This window comes from Barbus barbus, assembly GCF_936440315.1.
Source record: "Barbus barbus genome assembly, chromosome: 8".
Taxonomy (NCBI): Eukaryota; Metazoa; Chordata; class Actinopteri; order Cypriniformes; family Cyprinidae; genus Barbus; species Barbus barbus.
This window is the reverse complement of record NC_136736.1, coordinates 17,493,222-17,514,025: the sequence shown is the minus strand read 5'-3', so window position 1 is coordinate 17,514,025 and position 20,804 is coordinate 17,493,222. Positions and strand designations below refer to the sequence as shown.

The 20,804-nt window shown below is 33.3% G+C and overlaps 1 protein-coding gene across 4 annotated transcripts in view; it reads right to left on the bottom strand.

The window, feature by feature from the left end:
- The window catches only part of LOC306873921 (MSL complex subunit 3-like), a 178,756-nt gene that overhangs the window by 151,934 nt on the left and 6,018 nt on the right, over positions 1-20,804 (bottom strand). For all 4 annotated transcript variants that reach the window (XM_079423483.1, XM_079423484.1, XM_079423486.1 and 1 more), the window contains exons 4-5: positions 20,301-20,401; positions 20,059-20,153 (exon numbers count right to left, since the gene is read on the bottom strand). In XM_079423483.1, coding sequence (XP_079279609.1) covers positions 20,059-20,153; positions 20,301-20,401 — 196 coding nt within the window. The remainder of the gene's footprint in view (positions 1-20,058; positions 20,154-20,300; positions 20,402-20,804) is intronic.

Genomic DNA, 20,804 nt, shown 5'->3' with positions numbered 1-20,804 from the left:
AATATTGATATCTAAAATTATGTTGCCATGGCAACGTGTCAAAGTTGAAAATTCGTTTCTGGTGATTTTGAGGCAGATAACATGTTTAGAATGTCATGAAACTCAACACACATATCAGTATTAATGATAGTTAGACACTGGAAAAAGCTCATAAACGGGCGTGGAAGAGACACTCTATAGCGCCACCTTTTGTCAAAAATGAGGGGGTTAGTTTTAGCTACAGACACCAAACTCGGTACATAAATTGTTCTTATTAATCCGGACAATTTTCTAATTTACAGTCATTAGCTACGACCAACAGGAAGTCGGCTATATTTATTTTAATGTGGGTTTTTTTTAAAAACGGGCTGTAAACAAATTAATACTCCTCCAAGCAGAAACACGGAAATCACACCAAACATTTTTTATCATGATGCCAAAATACTGAAGATGCTAAATTGCGGACGGATTTAGGATATCTTGAACGATGATTTAATGGCAATTTATTAAAGTTACAGTAAAAAAGATAATTTTTTTTTTTTTTTATCTTTTAAGAGCAGCTTCCAAACACTTCATAAAAAATTACATACACAGAACAATACAGTCTGAGGATATGTGATTAATTTCATGAATTTACAATACACTATGCTTAGGAGAAAATTTAAAAACTATCAGAGAGCTCTTAGACTGCTTCTGAGTGAGAGATCCCTGTCAGCCTGCAGCTGAGTGAGGGGTGGGGTGGGGTGGGGTGTGAGTGACTGTGTGAGTGACTGTGTGGATTGAGGAGCTGGGTGAGAGAGAGAAAGAGAGAGAGGGTCTGTTTTTTAAAATCTTTAAAAAATGCTTATAAATCATTAAATAAGGTCTCAATTCTTAACATTAGGAAATGCATTAATTAACGTGAACTAACAATGAAAAATATATTTTTACATCATGTTAATTCTTCCATGATAGTATGAACTAACAAAGAACAATTTTTTTAAAGCATTTATTAATCTTTTTAATGTTAGAAAAATAGTCATGTTCAAAAGATAAACTTTCAAATGTAATAATATATTAACACATTTTGGAATTAATATTGATCAACATTAAATGGTATATAATTATTAATGTTTATATATATATAATGATAGCTACAGACACCAAACTCGGTACATAAATTGTTCTTATTAATCCGGACAACTTTCTAATTTACAGTCATTAGCTACGACCAACAGGAAGTCGGCTATATTTATTTTAATGTGGGTTTTGTTTTTAAACAGGCTGTAAACAAATTCATGCTCCTCCAAACAGAAACACGGAAATCACACCAAACATTTTTTCTTATGATGCCAAAATACTGAAGATGCTAAATTGCGGACGGATTTAGGATATCTTGAACGATGATTTAATGGCAATTTATTAAAGTTACAGTAAAAAAGAGAAAACTTTTCTTTTCTTTTTTTCTTTTAACAGCAGCTTCCAAACACTTCATAAAAAATTACATACACAGAACAATACAGTCTGAGGATATGTGATTAATTTCATGAATTTACAATACACTATGCGGAGGAGAAAATTTAAAAACTATCAGAGTTCTCCTGTCTCTGTGCTTCTAATGTTTGCGGTAGGTGACTGGGTGGGTGACTGACTGTTTTTGATAACACTTTATAATTAAGTCTCATTTGTTAACAGTAGGGAATGCATTAATTAACATGAACTAACAATGAAATATATTTTTTACAGCATGTTAATTCTTCATTGATAGTATGAACTTACAATGAACTAACAATGAACAAAATATTTTTTATATTAGAAAAATAGTCATGTTCAAAAGATAAAACTTTAAAATTTAATAATATATTAACACATTTTGGAATTGATTTTGATCAACATTAAATGGTATATATTTATTAATGATGTAAATTAACAACAGTTAAATAATGTTGTTTTTTAACATTGGTTAATTCACAAATAACATTAAATATTAACAATATATTTTTTACTTTATTAATTTGTGTTAGAAAAAATTATTCATGTTAGTTAATGGAAAAATAAATCATTAAAAAATGCTTATAAATCATTAAAAGCTTTGGTAACTATAATAATTTCTCATTTGTTAGCATTAGTAAATGCATTAACTAACATCAACTACCAATGAAAAATATATTTTCACAGAACTTAAAGTTTTATATGTTCTGTGTGTGTGTGTTTCACAGAGTTGATGGTTTGGATTAACCCTTTAATTGCCGTATCCCTTAAAACCAAACTGCCAGAGGGTTACTGTGATGCTTGTGCTCGCTGGGCACCGTTTTATCGATGCCACCGGGGTGGCATATGCTGACGGCTTGGGCCCGTCATCGCTGCTCGCAGCTATATTTATTTTTTTTTTTTTTTTTTTTTTTTTTTATTTCAATCATCCGGGCACTTTTGGGGGCCTTAACGTGCCCGAAAACTCTCGAAAATTGGCACGCACATTGGAACCTGCGGCCATTAGGACGCCGCTGAGGCTGGGACCTGGGCGTGGCACAGGGGCTCTACGGCGCCCCCTGGAAAATTGTCAGAAAACACGATGTATAGCTCACACATACTTGCACGTATTCATATGAAACTCGGTACACATATAGAACTCATTGAGCCGAACAACTTCCGCACAGCATGTCTTAGGCTCCGCCCAACAGGAAGTCGGCTATTCAGGGCTGTTTAAAAAGCGCATGCTCTGGAATTTGATATACTCCTCTGAGGATTTCCATACGATTGCCACCAAACTCGGTGAACATGATCTCAAGACATTGGGGACGCTAAATTGCGAAGATATTTTTGATATGTCGAACGGTTTGCCCGTGGCGAGGCGATGAAGTTATGGCGAAAAATGAGACCCAGGAAATGCCTAATAACGTCCACATACATTGTATGATGTAGATCAAACTCCAGTGGTTTGTTCGTTGTATGATGCCGATCGGATAGATGTGACTATTATGACTGAAAGTTATAGCGCCACCAACTGGCTGCAGGAAGTGTGTCGTTTTCAAAATGCTTTGAATTCAGCATCTTCTTTTTACTCGATTTGCTTCAAACTTCACCAGAATAATGTCAAAACACGGCCGATGTAAAACTGTGAAGGGAATATTGATATCTAAAATTATGTTGCCATGGCAACGTGTCAAAGTTGAAAATTCGTTTCTGGTGATTTTGAGGCAGATAACATGTTTAGAATGTCATGAAACTCAACACACATATGAGTATTAATGATAGTTAGACACTGGAAAAAGCTCATAAACGGGCGTGGAAGAGACACTCTATAGCGCCACCTTTTGTCAAAAATGAGGGGGTTAGTTTTAGCTACAGACCCCAAACTCGGTACATAAATTGTTCTAATTAATCCGGACAACTTTCTAATTTACAGTCATTAGCTACGACCAACAGGAAGTCGGCTATATTTATTTTAATGTGGGTTTTTTTTAAAAACGGGCTGTAAACAAATTAATACTCCTCCAAGCAGAAACACGGAAATCACACCAAACATTTTTTATCATGATGCCAAAATACTGAAGATGCTAAATTGCGGACGGATTTAGGATATCTTGAACGATGATTTAATGGCAATTTATTAAAGTTACAGTAAAAAAGATAATTATTTTTTTTTTTTATCTTTTAAGAGAAGCTTCCAAACACTTCATAAAAAATTACATACACAGAACCATACAGTCTGAGGATATGTGATTAATTTCATGAATTTACAATACACTATGCTTAGGAGAAAATTTAAAAACTATCAGAAAGCTGTTAGACTGCTGAGTGAGAGCTCCCTGCCAGCCTGCAGCTGAGTGAGGGGTGGGGGTGGGGTGGGGTGTGAGTGACTGTGTGGATTGAGGAGCTGGGTGAGAGAGAGAAAGAGAGAGAGAGGGTCTGTTTTTTAAAATCTTTAAAAAATGCTTATAAATCATTAAATAAGGTCTCAATTCTTAACATTAGGAAATGCATTAATTAACGTGAACTAACAATGAAAAATATATTTTTACAGCATGTTAATTCTTCCATGATAGTATGAACTAACAAAGAACAATTTTTTTAAAGCATTTATTAATCTTTTTAATGTTAGAAAAATAGTCATGTTCAAAAGATAAACTTTAAAATGTAATAATATATTAACACATTTTGGAATTAATATTGATCAACATTAAATGGTATATAATTATTAATGTTTATATATATATAATGATAGCTACAGACACCAAACTCAGTACATAAATTGTTCTTATTAATCCGGACAACTTTCTAATTTACAGTCATTAGCTACGACCAACAGGAAGTCGGCTATATTTATTTTAATGTGGGTTTTGTTTTTAAACAGGCTGTAAACAAATTCATACTCCTCCAAACAGAAACACGTAAATCACACCAAACATTTTTTCTTATGATGCCAAAATACTGAAGATGCTAAATTGCGGACGGATTTAGGATATCTTGAACGATGATTTAATGGCAATTTATTAAAGTTACAGTAAAAAAGAGAAAACTTTTCTTTTTTTTTTTTCTTTTAAGAGCAGCTTCCAAACACTTCATAAAAAATTATATACACAGAACTATACAGTCTGAGGATATGTGATTAGTTTCATGAATTTACAATACACTATGCGGAGGAGAAAATTTAAAAACTATCAGAGTTCTCCTGTCTCTGTGCTTCTAATGTTTGCGGTAGGTGACTGGGTGGGTGACTGACTGTGTGAGTTCAGTGAGTGTGGAGGGGGAGAGAGAGAGGGAGAGAGAGAGAGGGTCTGTTTAAACATCTCAATAAAATCCTTAAAAAATGCTTATAAAGCATTAAAGGTTTTGATAACACTTTATAATTAAGTCTCATTTGTTAACAGTAGTGAATGCATTAATTAACATGAACTAACAATGAAAAATATATTTTTTACAGCATGTTAATTCTTCATTGATAGTATGAACTTACAATGAACTAACAATGAACAAAATATTTTTTATATTAGAAAAATAGTCATGTTCAAAAGATAAAACTTTAAAATGTAATAATATATTAACACATTTTGGAATTGATTTTGATCAACATTAAATGGTATATATTTATTAATGATGTAAATTAACAACAGTTAAATAATGTTGTTTTTTAACATTGGTTAATTCACAAATAACATTAAATATTAACAATATATTTTTTACTTTATTAATTTGTGTTAGAAAAAATTATTCATGTTAGTTAATGGAAAAATAAATCATTAAAAAATGCTTATAAATCATTAAAAGCTTTGGTAACTATAATAATTTCTCATTTGTTAGCATTAGTAAATGCATTAACTAACATAAACTACCAATGAAAAATATATTTTCACAGAATTTAAAGTTTTATATGTTCTGTGTGTGTGTGTTTCACAGAATTGATGGTTTGGATTAACCCTTTAATTGCCGTATCCCTTAAAACCAAACTGCCAGAGGGTTACTGTGATGCTTGTGCTCGCTGGGCACCGTTTTATCGATGCCACCGGGGTGGCGTATGCTGACGGCTTGGGCCCGTCATCGCTGCTCGCAGCTATATTTTTTTTTTTTTTTTTTTTTTATTTCAATCATCCGGGCACTTTTGGGGGCCTTAACGTGCCCGAAAACTCTCGAAAATTGGCACGCACATTGGAACCTGCGGCCATTAGGACGCCGCTGAGGCTGGGACCCGGGCGTGGCACAGGGGCTCTACGGCGCCCCCTGGAAAATTGTCAGAAAGCTTGATGTATAGCTCACACATACTTGCACGTATTCATATGAAACTCGGTACACATATAGAACTCATTGAGCCGAACAACTTCCGCACAGCATGTCTTAGGCTCCGCCCAACAGGAAGTCGGCTATTCAGGGCTGTTTAAAAAGCGCATGCTCTGGAATTTGATATACTCCTCTGAGGATTTCTATACGATTGCCACCAAACTCGGTGAACATGTTCTCAAGACATTGGGGACGCTAAATTGCGAAGATATTTTTGATATGTCGAACGGTTTGCCCGTGGCGAGGCGATGAAGTTATGGCGAAAAATGAGACCCAGGAAATGCCTAATAACGTCCACATACATTGTATGATGTAGATCAAACTTCAGTGGTTTGTTCGTTGTATGATGCCGATCGGATAGATGTGACTATTATGACTGAAAGTTATAGCGCCACCAACTGGCTGCAGGAAGTGTGTCGTTTTCAAAATGCTTTGAATTCAGCATCTTATTTTTACTCGATTTGCTTCAAACTTCACCAGAATAATGTCAAAACACGGCCGATGTAAAACTGTGAAGGGAATATTGATATCTAAAATTATGTTGCCATGGCAACGTGTCAAAGTTGAAAATTCGTTTCTGGTGATTTTGAGGCAGATAACATGTTTAGAATGTCATGAAACTCAACACACATATCAGTATTAATGATAGTTAGACACTGGAAAAAGCTCATAAACGGGCGTGGAAGAGACACTCTATAGCGCCACCTTTTGTCAAAAATGAGGGGGTTAGTTTTAGCTACAGACCCCAAACTCGGTACATAAATTGTTCTAATTAATCCGGACAACTTTCTAATTTACAGTCATTAGCTACGACCAACAGGAAGTCGGCTATATTTATTTTAATGTGGGTTTTTTTTAAAAACGGGCTGTAAACAAATTAATACTCCTCCAAGCAGAAACACGGAAATCACACCAAACATTTTTTATCATGATGCCAAAATACTGAAGATGCTAAATTGCGGACGTATTTAGGATATCTTGAACGATGATTTAATGGCAATTTATTAAAGTTACAGTAAAAAAGATAATTTTTTTTTTTTTTTTATCTTTTAAGAGAAGCTTCCAAACACTTCATAAAAAATTACATACACAGAACAATACAGTCTGAGGATATGTGATTAATTTCATGAATTTACAATACACTATACTTAGGAGAAAATTTAAAAACTATCAGAAAGCTGTTAGACTGCTGAGTGAGAGCTCCCTGCCAGCCTGCATCTGAGTGAGAGCTCCCTGTCAGCCTGCAGCTGAGTGAGGGGTGGGGGTGGGGTGGGGTGTGAGTGACTGTGTGAGTGACTGTGTGGATTGAGGAGCTGGGTGAGAGAGAGAAAGAGAGAGAGAGGGTCTGTTTTTTAAAATCTTTAAAAAATGCTTATAAATCATTAAATAAGGTCTCAATTCTTAACATTAGGAAATGCATTAATTAACGTGAACTAACAATGAAAAATATATTTTTACAGCATGTTAATTCTTCCATGATAGTATGAACTAACAAAGAACAATTTTTTTAAAGCATTTATTAATCTTTTTAATGTTAGAAAAATAGTCATGTTCAAAAGATAAACTTTAAAATGTAATAATATATTAACACATTTTGGAATTAATATTGATCAACATTAAATGGTATATAATTATTAATGTTTATATATATATAATGATAGCTACAGACACCAAACTCGGTACATAAGTTGTTCTTATTAATCCGGACAACTTTCTAATTTACAGTCATTAGCTACGACCAACAGGAAGTCGGCTATATTTATTTTAATGTGGGTTTTGTTTTTAAACAGGCTGTAAACAAATTCATACTCCTCCAAACAGAAACACGTAAATCACACCAAACATTTTTTCTTATGATGCCAAAATACTGAAGATGCTAAATTGCGGACGGATTTAGGATATCTTGAACGATGATTTAATGGCAATTTATTAAAGTTACAGTAAAAAAGAGAAAACTTTTCTTTTTTTTTTTTCTTTTAAGAGCAGCTTCCAAACACTTCATAAAAAATTACATACACAGAACAATACAGTCTGAGGATATGTGATTAATTTCATGAATTTACAATACACTATGCGGAGGAGAAAATTTAAAAACTATCATAGTTCTCCTGTCTCTGTGCTTCTAATGTGTGCGGTAGGTGACTGGGTGGGTGACTGACTGTGTGAGTTCAGTGAGTGTGGAGGGGGAGAGAGAGAGGGTCTGTTTAAACATCTCAATAAAATCCTTAAAAAATGCTTATAAAGCATTAAAGGTTTTGATAACACTTTATAATTAAGTCTCATTTGTTAACAGTAGTGAATGCATTAATTAACATGAACTAACAATGAAAAATATATTTTTTACAGCATGTTAATTCTTCATTGATAGTATGAACTTACAATGAACAAAATATTTTTTATATTAGAAAAATAGTCATGTTCAAAAGATAAAACTTTAAAATGTAATAATATATTAACACATTTTGGAATTGATTTTGATCAACATTAAATGGTATATATTTATTAATGATGTAAATTAACAACAGTTAAATAATGTTGTTTTTTAACATTGGTTAATTCACAAATAACATTAAATATTAACAATATATTTTTTACTTTATTAATTTGTGTTAGAAAAAATTATTCATGTTAGTTAATGGAAAAATAAATCATTAAAAAATGCTTATAAATCATTAAAAGCTTTGGTAACTATAATAATTTCTCATTTGTTAGCATTAGTAAATGCATTAACTAGCATCAACTACCAATGAAAAATATATTTTCACAGAATTTAAAGTTTTATATGTTCTGTGTGTGTGTGTTTCACAGAGTTGATGGTTTGGATTAACCCTTTAATTGCCGTATCCCTTAAAACCAAACTGCCAGAGGGTTACTGTATTGTGTGTGCTCGCTGGGCACCGTTTTATCGATGCCACCGGGGTGGCGTATGCTGACGGCTTGGGCCCGTCATCGCTGCTCGCAGCTATATTTTTTTTTTTTTTTTATTTCGACTATCCGGGCACTTTTGGGGGCCTTAACATGCCCGAAAACTCTTGAAAATTGGCACGCACGTTGGAACCTGCGGCCATTAGGACGCCGCTGAGGCTGGGACCCGGGCGTGGCACAGGGGCTCTACGGCGCCCCCTGGAAAATTGTCAGAAAGCTTGATGTATAGCTCACACATACTTGCACGTATTCATATGAAACTCGGTACACATATAGAACTCATTGAGCTGAACAACTTTCACGCAGCATGTCTTGGGCTCCGCCCAACAGGAAGTCGGCTATTCAGGGCTGTTTAAAAAGTGCATGCTCTGGAATTTGATATACTCCTCTGAGGATTTCCATAAGATTGCCACCAAACTTGGTGAACATGATCTCAAGACATTGGGGACGCTAAATTGCGAAGATATTTTTGATATGTCGAACGGTTTGCCCATGGCGAGGCGATGAAGTTATGGCGAAAAATGAGACCCAGGAAATGCCTAATAACGTCCACATACATTGTATGATGTAGATCAAACTTCAGTGATTTGTTCGTTGTATGATGCCGATCGGATAGATGTGACTATAATGACTGAAAGTTATAGCGCCACCAACTGGCTGCAGGAAGTGTGTCGTTTTCAAAATGCTTTGAATTCAGCATCTTATTTTTATTCGATTTGCTTCAAACTTCACCAGAATAATGTCAAAACACGGCCGATGTAAAACTGTGAAGGGAAGATTGATATCTAAAAGTATGTTGCCATGGCAACGTGTCAAAGTTGAAAATTCGTTTCTGGTGATTTTGAGGCAGATAACATGTTTAGAATGTCATGAAACTCAACACACATATCCATTTTAATGATAGTTAGACACTGTAAAAAGCTCATAAACGGGCGTGGAAGAGGCACTCTATAGCGCTACCTTTTGTCAAAAATGGGGGGGTTAGTTTTAGCTACAGACACCAAACTCAGTGCATAAATTGTTCTTATTAATCCGGACAACTTTCTAATTTACAGTCATTAGCTACGACCAACAGGACGTCGGCTATATTTATTTTAATGTGGGTTTTTTTTAAAAACAGGCTGTAAACAAATTCATACTCCTCCAAACAGAAACACGTAAATCACACCAAACATTTTTTCTCATGACGCCAAAATACTGAAGATGCTAAATTGCGGACGGATTTAGGATATCTTGAACGATGATTTAATGGCAATTTATTAAAGTTACAGTAAAAAAGAGAAAACTTTTTTTTTTATCTTTTAAGAGCAGCTTCCAAACACTTCATAAAAAATTACATACACAGAACAATACAGTCTGAGGATATGTGATTAATTTCATGAATTTACAATACACTATGCTTAGGAGAAAATTTAAAAACTATCAGAGAGTTGATATAATGCTTCTGAGTGAGAGGTCCTGTCAGCCTGCAGCTGAGTGAGGGGTGGGGGTGGGCTGTGAGTGACTGTGTGAGTGACTGTGTGGATTGAGGCAGTGGGTGAGAGAGAGAAAGAGAGAGAGGGGGTCTGTTTTTTAAAATCTTAAAAAAATGCTTATAAATCATTAAAGATTTTGATAACACTTTATAATAAGGTCTCATTTCTTAACATTAGGAAATGCATTAATTAACGTGAACTAATAATGAAAAATATATTTTTACAGCATGTTAATTCTTCCATGATAGTATGAACTAACAAAGACCAATTTTTTTAAAGCATTTATTAATCTTTTTAATGTTAGAAAAATAGTCATGTTCAAAAGATAAACTTTAAAATTTAATAATATATTAGCACATTTTGGAATTAATATTGATCAACATTAAATGGTATATAATTATTAATGATGTTAACTAACAACAGTTAAATAATGTTGTTTTTTAACATTGGTTAATTCACAAATAACATTAAATATTAACAATATATTTTTTACTTTATTTATTTGTGTTAGTAAATTATTCATGTTAGTTAATGGAAAAATAAATCATTAAAAAAATGCTTATGAATCATTAAAACCTTTGGTAACTATAATAATTTCTCATTTGTTAGCATTAGTAAATGCATTAACTAACATCAACTACCAATGAAAAATATATTTTCACAGAATTTAAAGTTTTATATGTTGTTCTGTGTGTGTGTGTTTCACAGAGTTGATGGTTTGGATTAACCCTTTAATTGCCGTATCCCTTAAAACCAAACTGCCAGAGGGTTACTGTATTGTGTGTGCTCGCTGGGCACCGTTTTATCGATGCCACCGGGGTGGCGTATGCTGACGGCTTGGGCCCGTCATCGCTGCTCGCAGCTATATTTTTTTTTTTTTTTTTTTTTTTTTTTATTTCAATCATCCGGGCACTTTTGGGGGCCTTAACGTGCCCGAAAACTCTCGAAAATCGGCACGCACATTGGAACCTGCGGCCATTAGGACGCCGCTGAGGCTGGGACCCGGGCGTGGCACAGGGGCTCTACGGCGCCCCCTGGAAAATTGTCAGAAAACTTGATGTATAGCTCACACATACTTGCACGTATTCATATGAAACTCGGTACACATATAGAACTCATTGAGCTGAACAACTTTCACGCTGCATGTCTTAGGCTCCGCCCAACAGGAAGTCGGCTATTCAGGGCTGTTTAAAAAGCGCATGCTCTGGAATTTGATATACTCCTCTGAGGATTTCCATACGATTGCCACCAAACTAGGTGGACATGATCTCAAGACATTGGGGACGCTAAATTGCGAAGATATTTTTGATATGTCGAACGGTTTGCCCGTGGCGAGGCGATGAAGTTATGGCGAAAAATGAGACCCAGGAAATGCCTAATAACGTCCACATACATTGTATGATGTAGATCAAACTTCAGTGATTTGTTCGTTGTATGATGCCGATCGGATAGATGTGACTATTATGACTGAAAGTTATAGCGCCACCAACTGGCTGCAGGAAGTGTGTCGTTTTCAAAATGCTTTGAATTCAGCATCTTATTTTTACTCGATTTGCTTCAAACTTCACCAGAATAATGTCAAAACACGGCCGATGTAAAACTGTGAAGGGAATATTGATATCTAAAATTATGTTGCCATGGCAACGTGTCAAAGTTGAAAATTCGTTTCTGGTGATTTTGAGGCAGATAACATGTTTAGAATGTCATGAAACTCAACACACATATGAGTATTAATGATAGTTAGACACTGGAAAAAGCTCATAAACGGGCGTGGAAGAGGCACTCTATAGCGCCACCTTTTGTCAAAAATGAGGGGGTTAGTTTTAGCTACAGACCCCAAACTCGGTACATAAATTGTTCTAATTAATCCGGACAACTTTCTAATTTACAGTCATTAGCTACGACCAACAGGAAGTCGGCTATATTTATTTTAATGTGGGTTTTTTTTAAAAACGGGCTGTAAACAAATTAATACTCCTCCAAGCAGAAACACGGAAATCACACCAAACATTTTTTATCATGATGCCAAAATACTGAAGATGCTAAATTGCGGACGGATTTAGGATATCTTGAACGATGATTTAATGGCAATTTATTAAAGTTACAGTAAAAAAGATAAAAAAAAAATTTTTTTATCTTTTAAGAGCAGCTTCCAAACACTTCATAAAAAATTACATACACAGAACAATACAGTCTGAGGATATGTGATTCATTTCATGAATTTACAATACACTATGCAGAGGAGAAAATTAAAAAACTATCAGAGCTGCTTTTGAGTTAGAGCTCCCTGCCAGCCTGCAGCTGAGTGAGGGGTGGGGGTGGGGTGTGAGTGACTGTGTGAGTGACTGTGTGGATTGAGGCAGTGGGTGAGAGAGAGAAAGAGAGAGAGGGTCTGTTTTTTAAAATCTTTAAAAAATGCTTATAAATCATTAAAGATTTTGATAACACTTTATAATAAGGTCTCAATTCTTAACATTAGGAAATGCATTAATTAACGTGAACTAACAATGAAAAATATATTTTTACAGCATGTTAATTCTTCCATGATAGTACGAACTAACAAAGAACAATTTTTTTAAAGCATTTATTAATCTTTTTAATGTTAGAAAAATAGTCATGTTCAAAAGATAAACTTTAAAATTTAATAATATATAAACACATTTTGGATTAATATTGATCAACATTAAATGGTATATAATTATTAATGATTATATATATATATATATATAATGATAGCTACAGACACCAAACTCGGTACATAAATTGTTCTTATTAATCCGGACAACTTTCTAATTTACAGTCATTAGCTACGACCAACAGGAAATCGGCTATTTTTTTTTTAATGTGTTTTTTTTTTTTTAAAACGGGCTGTAAACAAATTCATACTCCTTCAAGCAGAAACCAAAAATTCACACCAAACATTTTTTCACATGCTTCCAAGATACTGAAGATGCTTCATTGCGGACCGATTTAGGATATCTTGAACGGTGATTTAATGGCAATTTATTAAAGTTACAGTAAAAAAGAACACTTTTTTTTTTTTTTATCTTTTAAGAGCAGCTTCCAAACACTTCATAAAAAATTACATACACAGAACAATACAGTCTGAGGATATGTGATTAATTTCATGAATTTACAATACACTATGCTTAGGAGAAAATTTAAAAACTATCAGAGAGCTCTTAGACTGCTGAGTGAGAGCTCCCTGCCAGCCTGCATCTGAGTGAGAGCTCCCTGTCAGCCTGCAGCTGAGTGAGGGGTGGGGGTGGGGTGGGGTGTGAGTGACTGTGTGAGTGACTGTGTGGATTGAGGAGCTGGGTGAGAGAGAGAAAGAGAGAGAGGGTCTGTTTTTTAAAATCTTTAAAAAATGCTTATAAATCATTAAATAAGGTCTCAATTCTTAACATTAGGAAATGCATTAATTAACGTGAACTAACAATGAAAAATATATTTTTACAGCATGTTAATTCTTCCATGATAGTATGAACTAACAAAGAACAATTTTTTTAAAGCATTTATTAATCTTTTTAATGTTAGAAAAATAGTCATGTTCAAAAGATAAACTTTAAAATGTAATAATATATTAACACATTTTGGAATTAATATTGATCAACATTAAATGGTATATAATTATTAATGTTTATATATATATAATGATAGCTACAGACACCAAACTCGGTACATAAATTGTTCTTATTAATCCGGACAACTTTCTAATTTACAGTCATTAGCTACGACCAACAGGAAGTCGGCTATATTTATTTTAATGTGGGTTTTGTTTTTAAACAGGCTGTAAACAAATTCATACTCCTCCAAACAGAAACACGTAAATCACACCAAACATTTTTTCTTATGATGCCAAAATACTGAAGATGCTAAATTGCGGACGGATTTAGGATATCTTGAACGATGATTTAATGGCAATTTATTAAAGTTACAGAAAAAAAGAGAAAACTTTTCTTTTCTTTTTTTCTTTTAAGAGCAGCTTCCAAACACTTCATAAAAAATTACATACACAGAACAATACAGTCTGAGGATATGTGATTAATTTCATGAATTTACAATACACTATGCGGAGGAGAAAATTTAAAAACTATCAGAGTTCTCCTGTCTCTGTGCTTCTAATGTTTGCGGTAGGTGACTGGGTGGGTGACTGACTGTGTGAGTTCAGTGAGTGTGGAGGGGGAGAGAGAGAGGGAGAGAGAGAGAGGGTCTGTTTAAACATCTCAATAAAATCCTTAAAAAATGCTTATAAAGCATTAAAGGTTTTGATAACACTTTATAATTAAGTCTCATTTGTTAACAGTAGGGAATGCATTAATTAACATGAACTAACAATGAAATATATATTTTACAGTATGTTAATTCTTCATTGATAGTATGAACTTACAATGAACTAACAATGAACAAAATATTTTTTATATTAGAAAAATAGTCATGTTCAAAAGATAAAACTTTAAAATTTAATAATATATTAACACATTTTGGAATTGATTTTGATCAACATTAAATGGTATATATTTATTAATGATGTAAATTAACAACAGTTAAATAATGTTGTTTTTTAACATTGGTTAAATCACAAATAACATTAAATATTAACAATATATTTTTTACTTTATTAATTTGTGTTAGAAAAAATTATTCATGTTAGTTAATGGAAAAATAAATCATTAAAAAATGCTTATAAATCATTAAAAGCTTTGGTAACTATAATAATTTCTCATTTTTTAGCATTAGTAAATGCATTAACTAACATCAACTACCAATGAAAAATATATTTTGACAGAATTTAAAGTTTTATATGTTGCTCTGTGTGTGTGTGTTTCACAGAGTTGATGGTTTGGATTAACCCTTTAATTGCCGTATCCCTTAAAACCAAACTGCCAGAGGGTTACTGTGATGCTTGTGCTCGCTGGGCACCGTTTTATCGATGCCACTGGGGTGGCGTATGCTGACGGCTTGGGCCCGTCATCGCTGCTCGCAGCTATATTTTGAATTGTTTTTAGCTTAATTTTGTTGTATGCATTTGTCATTTTTATTTAATTTCTTTATTTTTAAAATGTGTATAGGTATCATTTATAAAGTTTTAGCCTTTAGTTTTGGTTCTGTTTTTAGTTGTTGTAATACTACAATTGATTGCTTCTGTTGTCCTCATTTGTAAGCCGTTTTGGATAAAAGCGTCTGCTAAATGACTAAAATAATAATAATAATAAATAGTAATATGAGCAGCATTTTACTCAGTGGGATTGTTTCAAATTTTGGATTTTTTTTTATATTTTTTATATACTTATTCAGATGACCAAGAACATCCTAATTTTGGAGGGTGACCACATCAATTAAGAAAAGTATATATTTTTACAAGAGAGATTTTTAAAATAAAATAAAAAAAGTACATTTACATTTTTAAAAATTTTAACATTATTAACACTGCATGATGTCCCCTCCTCAGCCAAGCCTCATAAATCATCAAATATAGAACATTATAGAGGAAGGTAACACTATATTATAACTGCACACTATGAATCATTAGTTACGCATTAGTAAAAAGTAATTTCATCCTTTATAAAGCATTGTTCCAACATTAATAGGCATTAGTAAACGGTTTATAAATACAGCTATAAATGTTTTGTTCTTGAGCATATCTATCATGTTTAATAATTGTATTTTCATACTTTATTAATGATCAATTTATAATTTCTAAATTACTACGTTATTCACAAACCAGTTATTTAGCAGTTGTCAGTGATTCATAAGATCATTTAGAAAGTGTAAGTAAATAATTAATAAACTATTTAAATGTACATTTATAAATCTTATTATTTAGACACATGATAATAGTTACTCAGTGGGTTAATAAATGCTTTATTAACACATATTCATGCTGTAATTCATGATTAAGTTAGGTATTTATAAAACATTTAGTAGTTGTCAGGCATTCATGTTTGTGAGCTCATCTAAAGTGAGGACTATTTATACCTTGTAAAGCATTTACAAAGGAGAATTAAAGGCTCATTTATCTTCCAAACAGAAAAGTTAAACAAACACAACACAAAGGGATACAGAACACAGAAATATTTTTTCAAGATGCAAAAAAATTAAACTATACAACTGATAAAAAAATAAAAATAAACCTCTGCAATTTCATAGAAAAAAAATAAGTCAAGTGTACAGTTGTACAGTTTCATTTCTTGCATCTTGAAACAAATATTTCTGAGCTCTGTATCCCTCTGTGTTGTGGTTGTTTTTTTTGTTTGTTTTTTTCTGTTAGGAAGATAACTGAGCCTTTAAATCTCCTTTGTAATAGATATATGCTTGTAAATCAAGAACAAGTCATTTATAGCCGTATTTATAAACTGCCTACTAATGACTATTAATGCTGGGACAACGCTTTATAAAGGACTATTTACTAATGCTTACCTAATGATTCATAGCGTGCAGTTATTATAAAGTGTTACCTAGAGGGGTGAGAGAAACATGGCTTATGTATATCCAGATCAGATGGTCACTGCAGTCACCCAGATCCAGTTTTGCTTCCTTGCCGCTGTCGCCTCTGGCTTGCTTAGTTGGGGACACTTCATTTCCAGCGATATCGATAGATTGCACAGATACTATTTAAACTGAACTAGGGGTGTGCGATATGGCGATTTTTGATCGTGGTCGACAAAAATGTCTCCATGATCTGCTTTTGGAGAAATATCGTAGTATCGCTCTACAGCCCACATTCTATCAGTTACAGTTCTGGCACCGCAGTATCGATACACTGTACAACACCAAATACATTCACTTCAGTGTTAACTCAGCGGTAGAGTTACACTCTCGAAACACTGCACTTATTCACAATCACAAAAGTACACTATGTACAGTATGTTTTAAAGCCTTTTCAGTTAAGCTTTTCATTCGCATTACAAAACCTGTCTAACTAACCAAGTAATCTTTTGAGCTAATACTGTCAAAACACACAAGATTTACATGTAGACCTTGTTGGTTATGTCTAAAATGAATGTAAACCGTTGAGAGAAACGGACACACAGGTCGCGCGCCTGTGTATTCGATGCGTGCAGCTCTTAAAGGGACAGAACTAAACATGCAGCCGACTGTCATTAAAGGGATAGTTGACACAGAAATTTAATTTCTGACATTTATTTACTCACTCATGTTGTGCCAAACCTGTATTAATTTTTTTCTAGTGCTGAACTCAAAATAAGATATTTTGAAGAATCTGGGTAACCAAATAGTTGCTGGTCCACATTGACTTTGATAGAAGGGGGGAAAACAATACTATGGAAGTCACTGTGGACAAGCAAATGTTTGTTTACCCACATTCTTCAAAACAGCATGTATGTTCAGCAGAAGAAAGAAACTCATTCTGGTTTAAAACTAATTTTGAGTGAGTAAATGATGGTATAAAACACTATGACAGAATTGACAGACAGATGACAATTTTTATTCTTTAAATGTTAAAAAACAAAACGCAAAGAGAAAAAAAAATAACTACTCTTGACTGAAAAAAATAATAGTTGCTTTAATAGGAATCAATCTATATAATGTTTTATTTTTATATTTGTTCATTCAGTTTCTTGAATGCCCCTGCTAAATAGGCCTATTGTACCTGAAAATAAAGCACTGTTTGTTTTATTTGTATATTATGTGTATTTGTAATGTGTAGCTTTGTCAATTTATATTTGTTATTAACAAATAAGAACAAAGATTTTTATCTTCACCCACTTTTGCCTAAATATCCACCATTCTTATATTTTGTTACCTTGAAAGGCTTTGTCTTTATAACAGGGAAATAATTTTGGCTGTACTGCTCAGACAAAATAGTAAAACCAACATCGTGATAAAATCGTGAAATCGTGATATTTCTAAAAACAAATAGTGATATATTTTTGCCATATCGCCCACCCCTAAACTGAACTGAGCTGGACGATGGCATCACTGAATTCAATAATAAAATGCCTTTAACTGAAAACTGAGTGTTTAATCTTGTCATTTTACATTATTGACACTATATTGTAAATTTGCTTTGACACAATCTGTATTGTTAAAAGCGCTATATAAATTAAGGTGACTTGACTTGTGTTGGAATCCTGGTTGAGAGATGATGTAACCTCCTAGAAGTTATGTCACTTGAATGTACAATGATTTTACTAGGGTTTTTTTATGAGGGTAACAAGGATGACATGAAATCAGGGGACACCAATAAAATAATTTAAAGAAAAAGTGTATACTTATGCCAAAAATATTGCTTAACAATGAGACTGTATTTAGAACAATATGTAAATGTGATTTTTATATAATTTTGGCTTCATTTTGCAAATTAAAAGTTTTGCTGAAAAGGAACAATCATAGTGAGGGACAGGCCAAAAACATTATCCTTATCAGTATAAATGCTATTTAATTTATTTAAAATAATATTTAATTGACTTAAATTTGATGTAATATTGATGAAAGAATACATATTACTCATGTTTTTAAATCGCAAAGTTATTTGTTGTTATATTAATTCTATGTTTGATTATTTCTTAGGAATGAAAAAGATTGCGTTTGAATGAAACGAGAGATGCTGTGTGATAAGAGAGATGTGAAAGGAGCGCCAGCCTTAAATCCCCAGATGAGTGGAATGGTATGAGGGCATCTACAGTGCGACCATTTCAGTCGCAATTGCAACTGAAAACTACTGGGTGCAACTATGAAAAAATATTTAGGAGCATCTGTGCGACTGACCCGATCAGCATATTTGTGTTTGCGCTGAGGGAGCTTCAAAGGTTTCTAACGTACTTACGTGTTTTTGCAGCATTGAGTAATGTATCAGACATATCCTCTCATTGTAAATAAGTGTAAACAAGAGATTCGCTGTGCAGTGTAGAGAGCTGTTGATTATAGTGGAGTTTTGTGATATCGCAATGAACTAAGGAGAGTGACAGCTTGCAAATGTAATATTGATTTAATACAACAGTTCAATAAAGAAGTTGATATTAAGGGACTTATATTGCCTGACTACAACACTATTGCCTTATTTTGCTCTATTTCTTCAACAAAAATTGTTTCAGACAGTCACAGCTGAGCCGCTACACATCTCCATTCAAACACAGCGGTGTTTCGTTTATGAATGAACTGCGTTTTTAAATTAATCTAGTGAGTCAATAATTCAATTACCCATTCATAAAGACAGTCAGATGCTTCATTCCTGAATGAATCGGCCTTGAACAAATCAATTAAATGAATGATTCAGTGATAAAATCAGTGACTTGCCGCCACCTGCTGGAAGTTTTAATTAAATTTTTAAAGTATCTTTTCTGTTATTTAAATAATTTAATATTTCTATATTCAAAATTGTATATTTAAAACATGAACTTATGAATTTAATTGCACTCATGCAACCTCTGAGCCTCATTAAATGTCGGAAAATACACGTATAAGCCACTTTTGTGTTCTTCTGTGCCACCTCTGTAGTACAATTTTACTTCTTAAATACTGATTTAATTTTATTGGTAACATTCTTATTCTACTTGTTTTTATTCTGTTGTTTTAATTGAAAATGTAAAAAAACAAATATATTTTTTTTTAATTTGACAAAAGATGACATACTTTTAATGAAGTTAGAAAAATGCCATTATAAAGGTAAAAACAAAATTGAATGTAAATCACTTTAAGGAGTCAAATATCACCTCGTAATAGGAAGGTTAATTTTTTTATCAGAATTATTTATTATTGATTAGAAGGTGCTCCTAAATTTTTGACCGTGCTCCTAAATGTTTTAAATTAGGAGCACAAACTCTCCTAAAAGAAAAAGTAAGTGTAGTGCCCTAATGACGACACCACAGAATGTTGCAACTGATCAATCAGAATCAAGTATTCCGGAAAGCAGTGTACTAAAGCAGCCTATAACATGCTTATGCAAGTTAAGCAAATGTCTTACCATACTGTTCATTTCTTCCGATGAGGCACTTTCACTTTTTAAGGACTCCTGGTCTGAAATGTCTGTGTCACTATCATCAGATGTCGAGATCAAAGCTGAGAAAAATATCAAAGGGAGATCAGGGTGACACACAGAGATTTATCTATATTCTGATCAGCATTCACATTTATCAATTTATCTTTTTTCTTTTTTGCATGCATGTTAGGTTCTTAGATCATTTCTAGTAAACCTCAAATACTCACAAGCATCATCACTCTTCTCCTTTTCCTCTTCAGTGCAGGACTTCAAGATTGGGTTAACACCTGGCAGACGACAGCGTCGTTTCTTCCATCTCTTTTTCCTCCTGCACAATTTTTTTTTATAAAAATAAAAATTACAATCAGGGGTTAAAGCAAAAAAAATCCTGAGCCTGAACTTTTTTCAGGGGGGCGGTGCGGGTTGGGGATGGGGCAGCAGACTGTGGCAACTTTAACATCTAAAAGGATACTATGGCAAAGTTATTGCTTTTCTTATTCAAACTGATTTTTTTTCATGGATATATGGTTGACCTGAAGGATGAAAGCTTGGAAAATTATGAGCTATATCAACAACACTAGGGGTGTGACAATACACTTAGCTCACGAGATGAGACAAAATACAGATGCTTGGTTCAGTAGAAAGAGACAATATTTTAATACTATTTAAGAAATTTTCAATGACAAAATATTTATCTTTTAATGACAAAAAGTAAAACAATACAGTTGAAC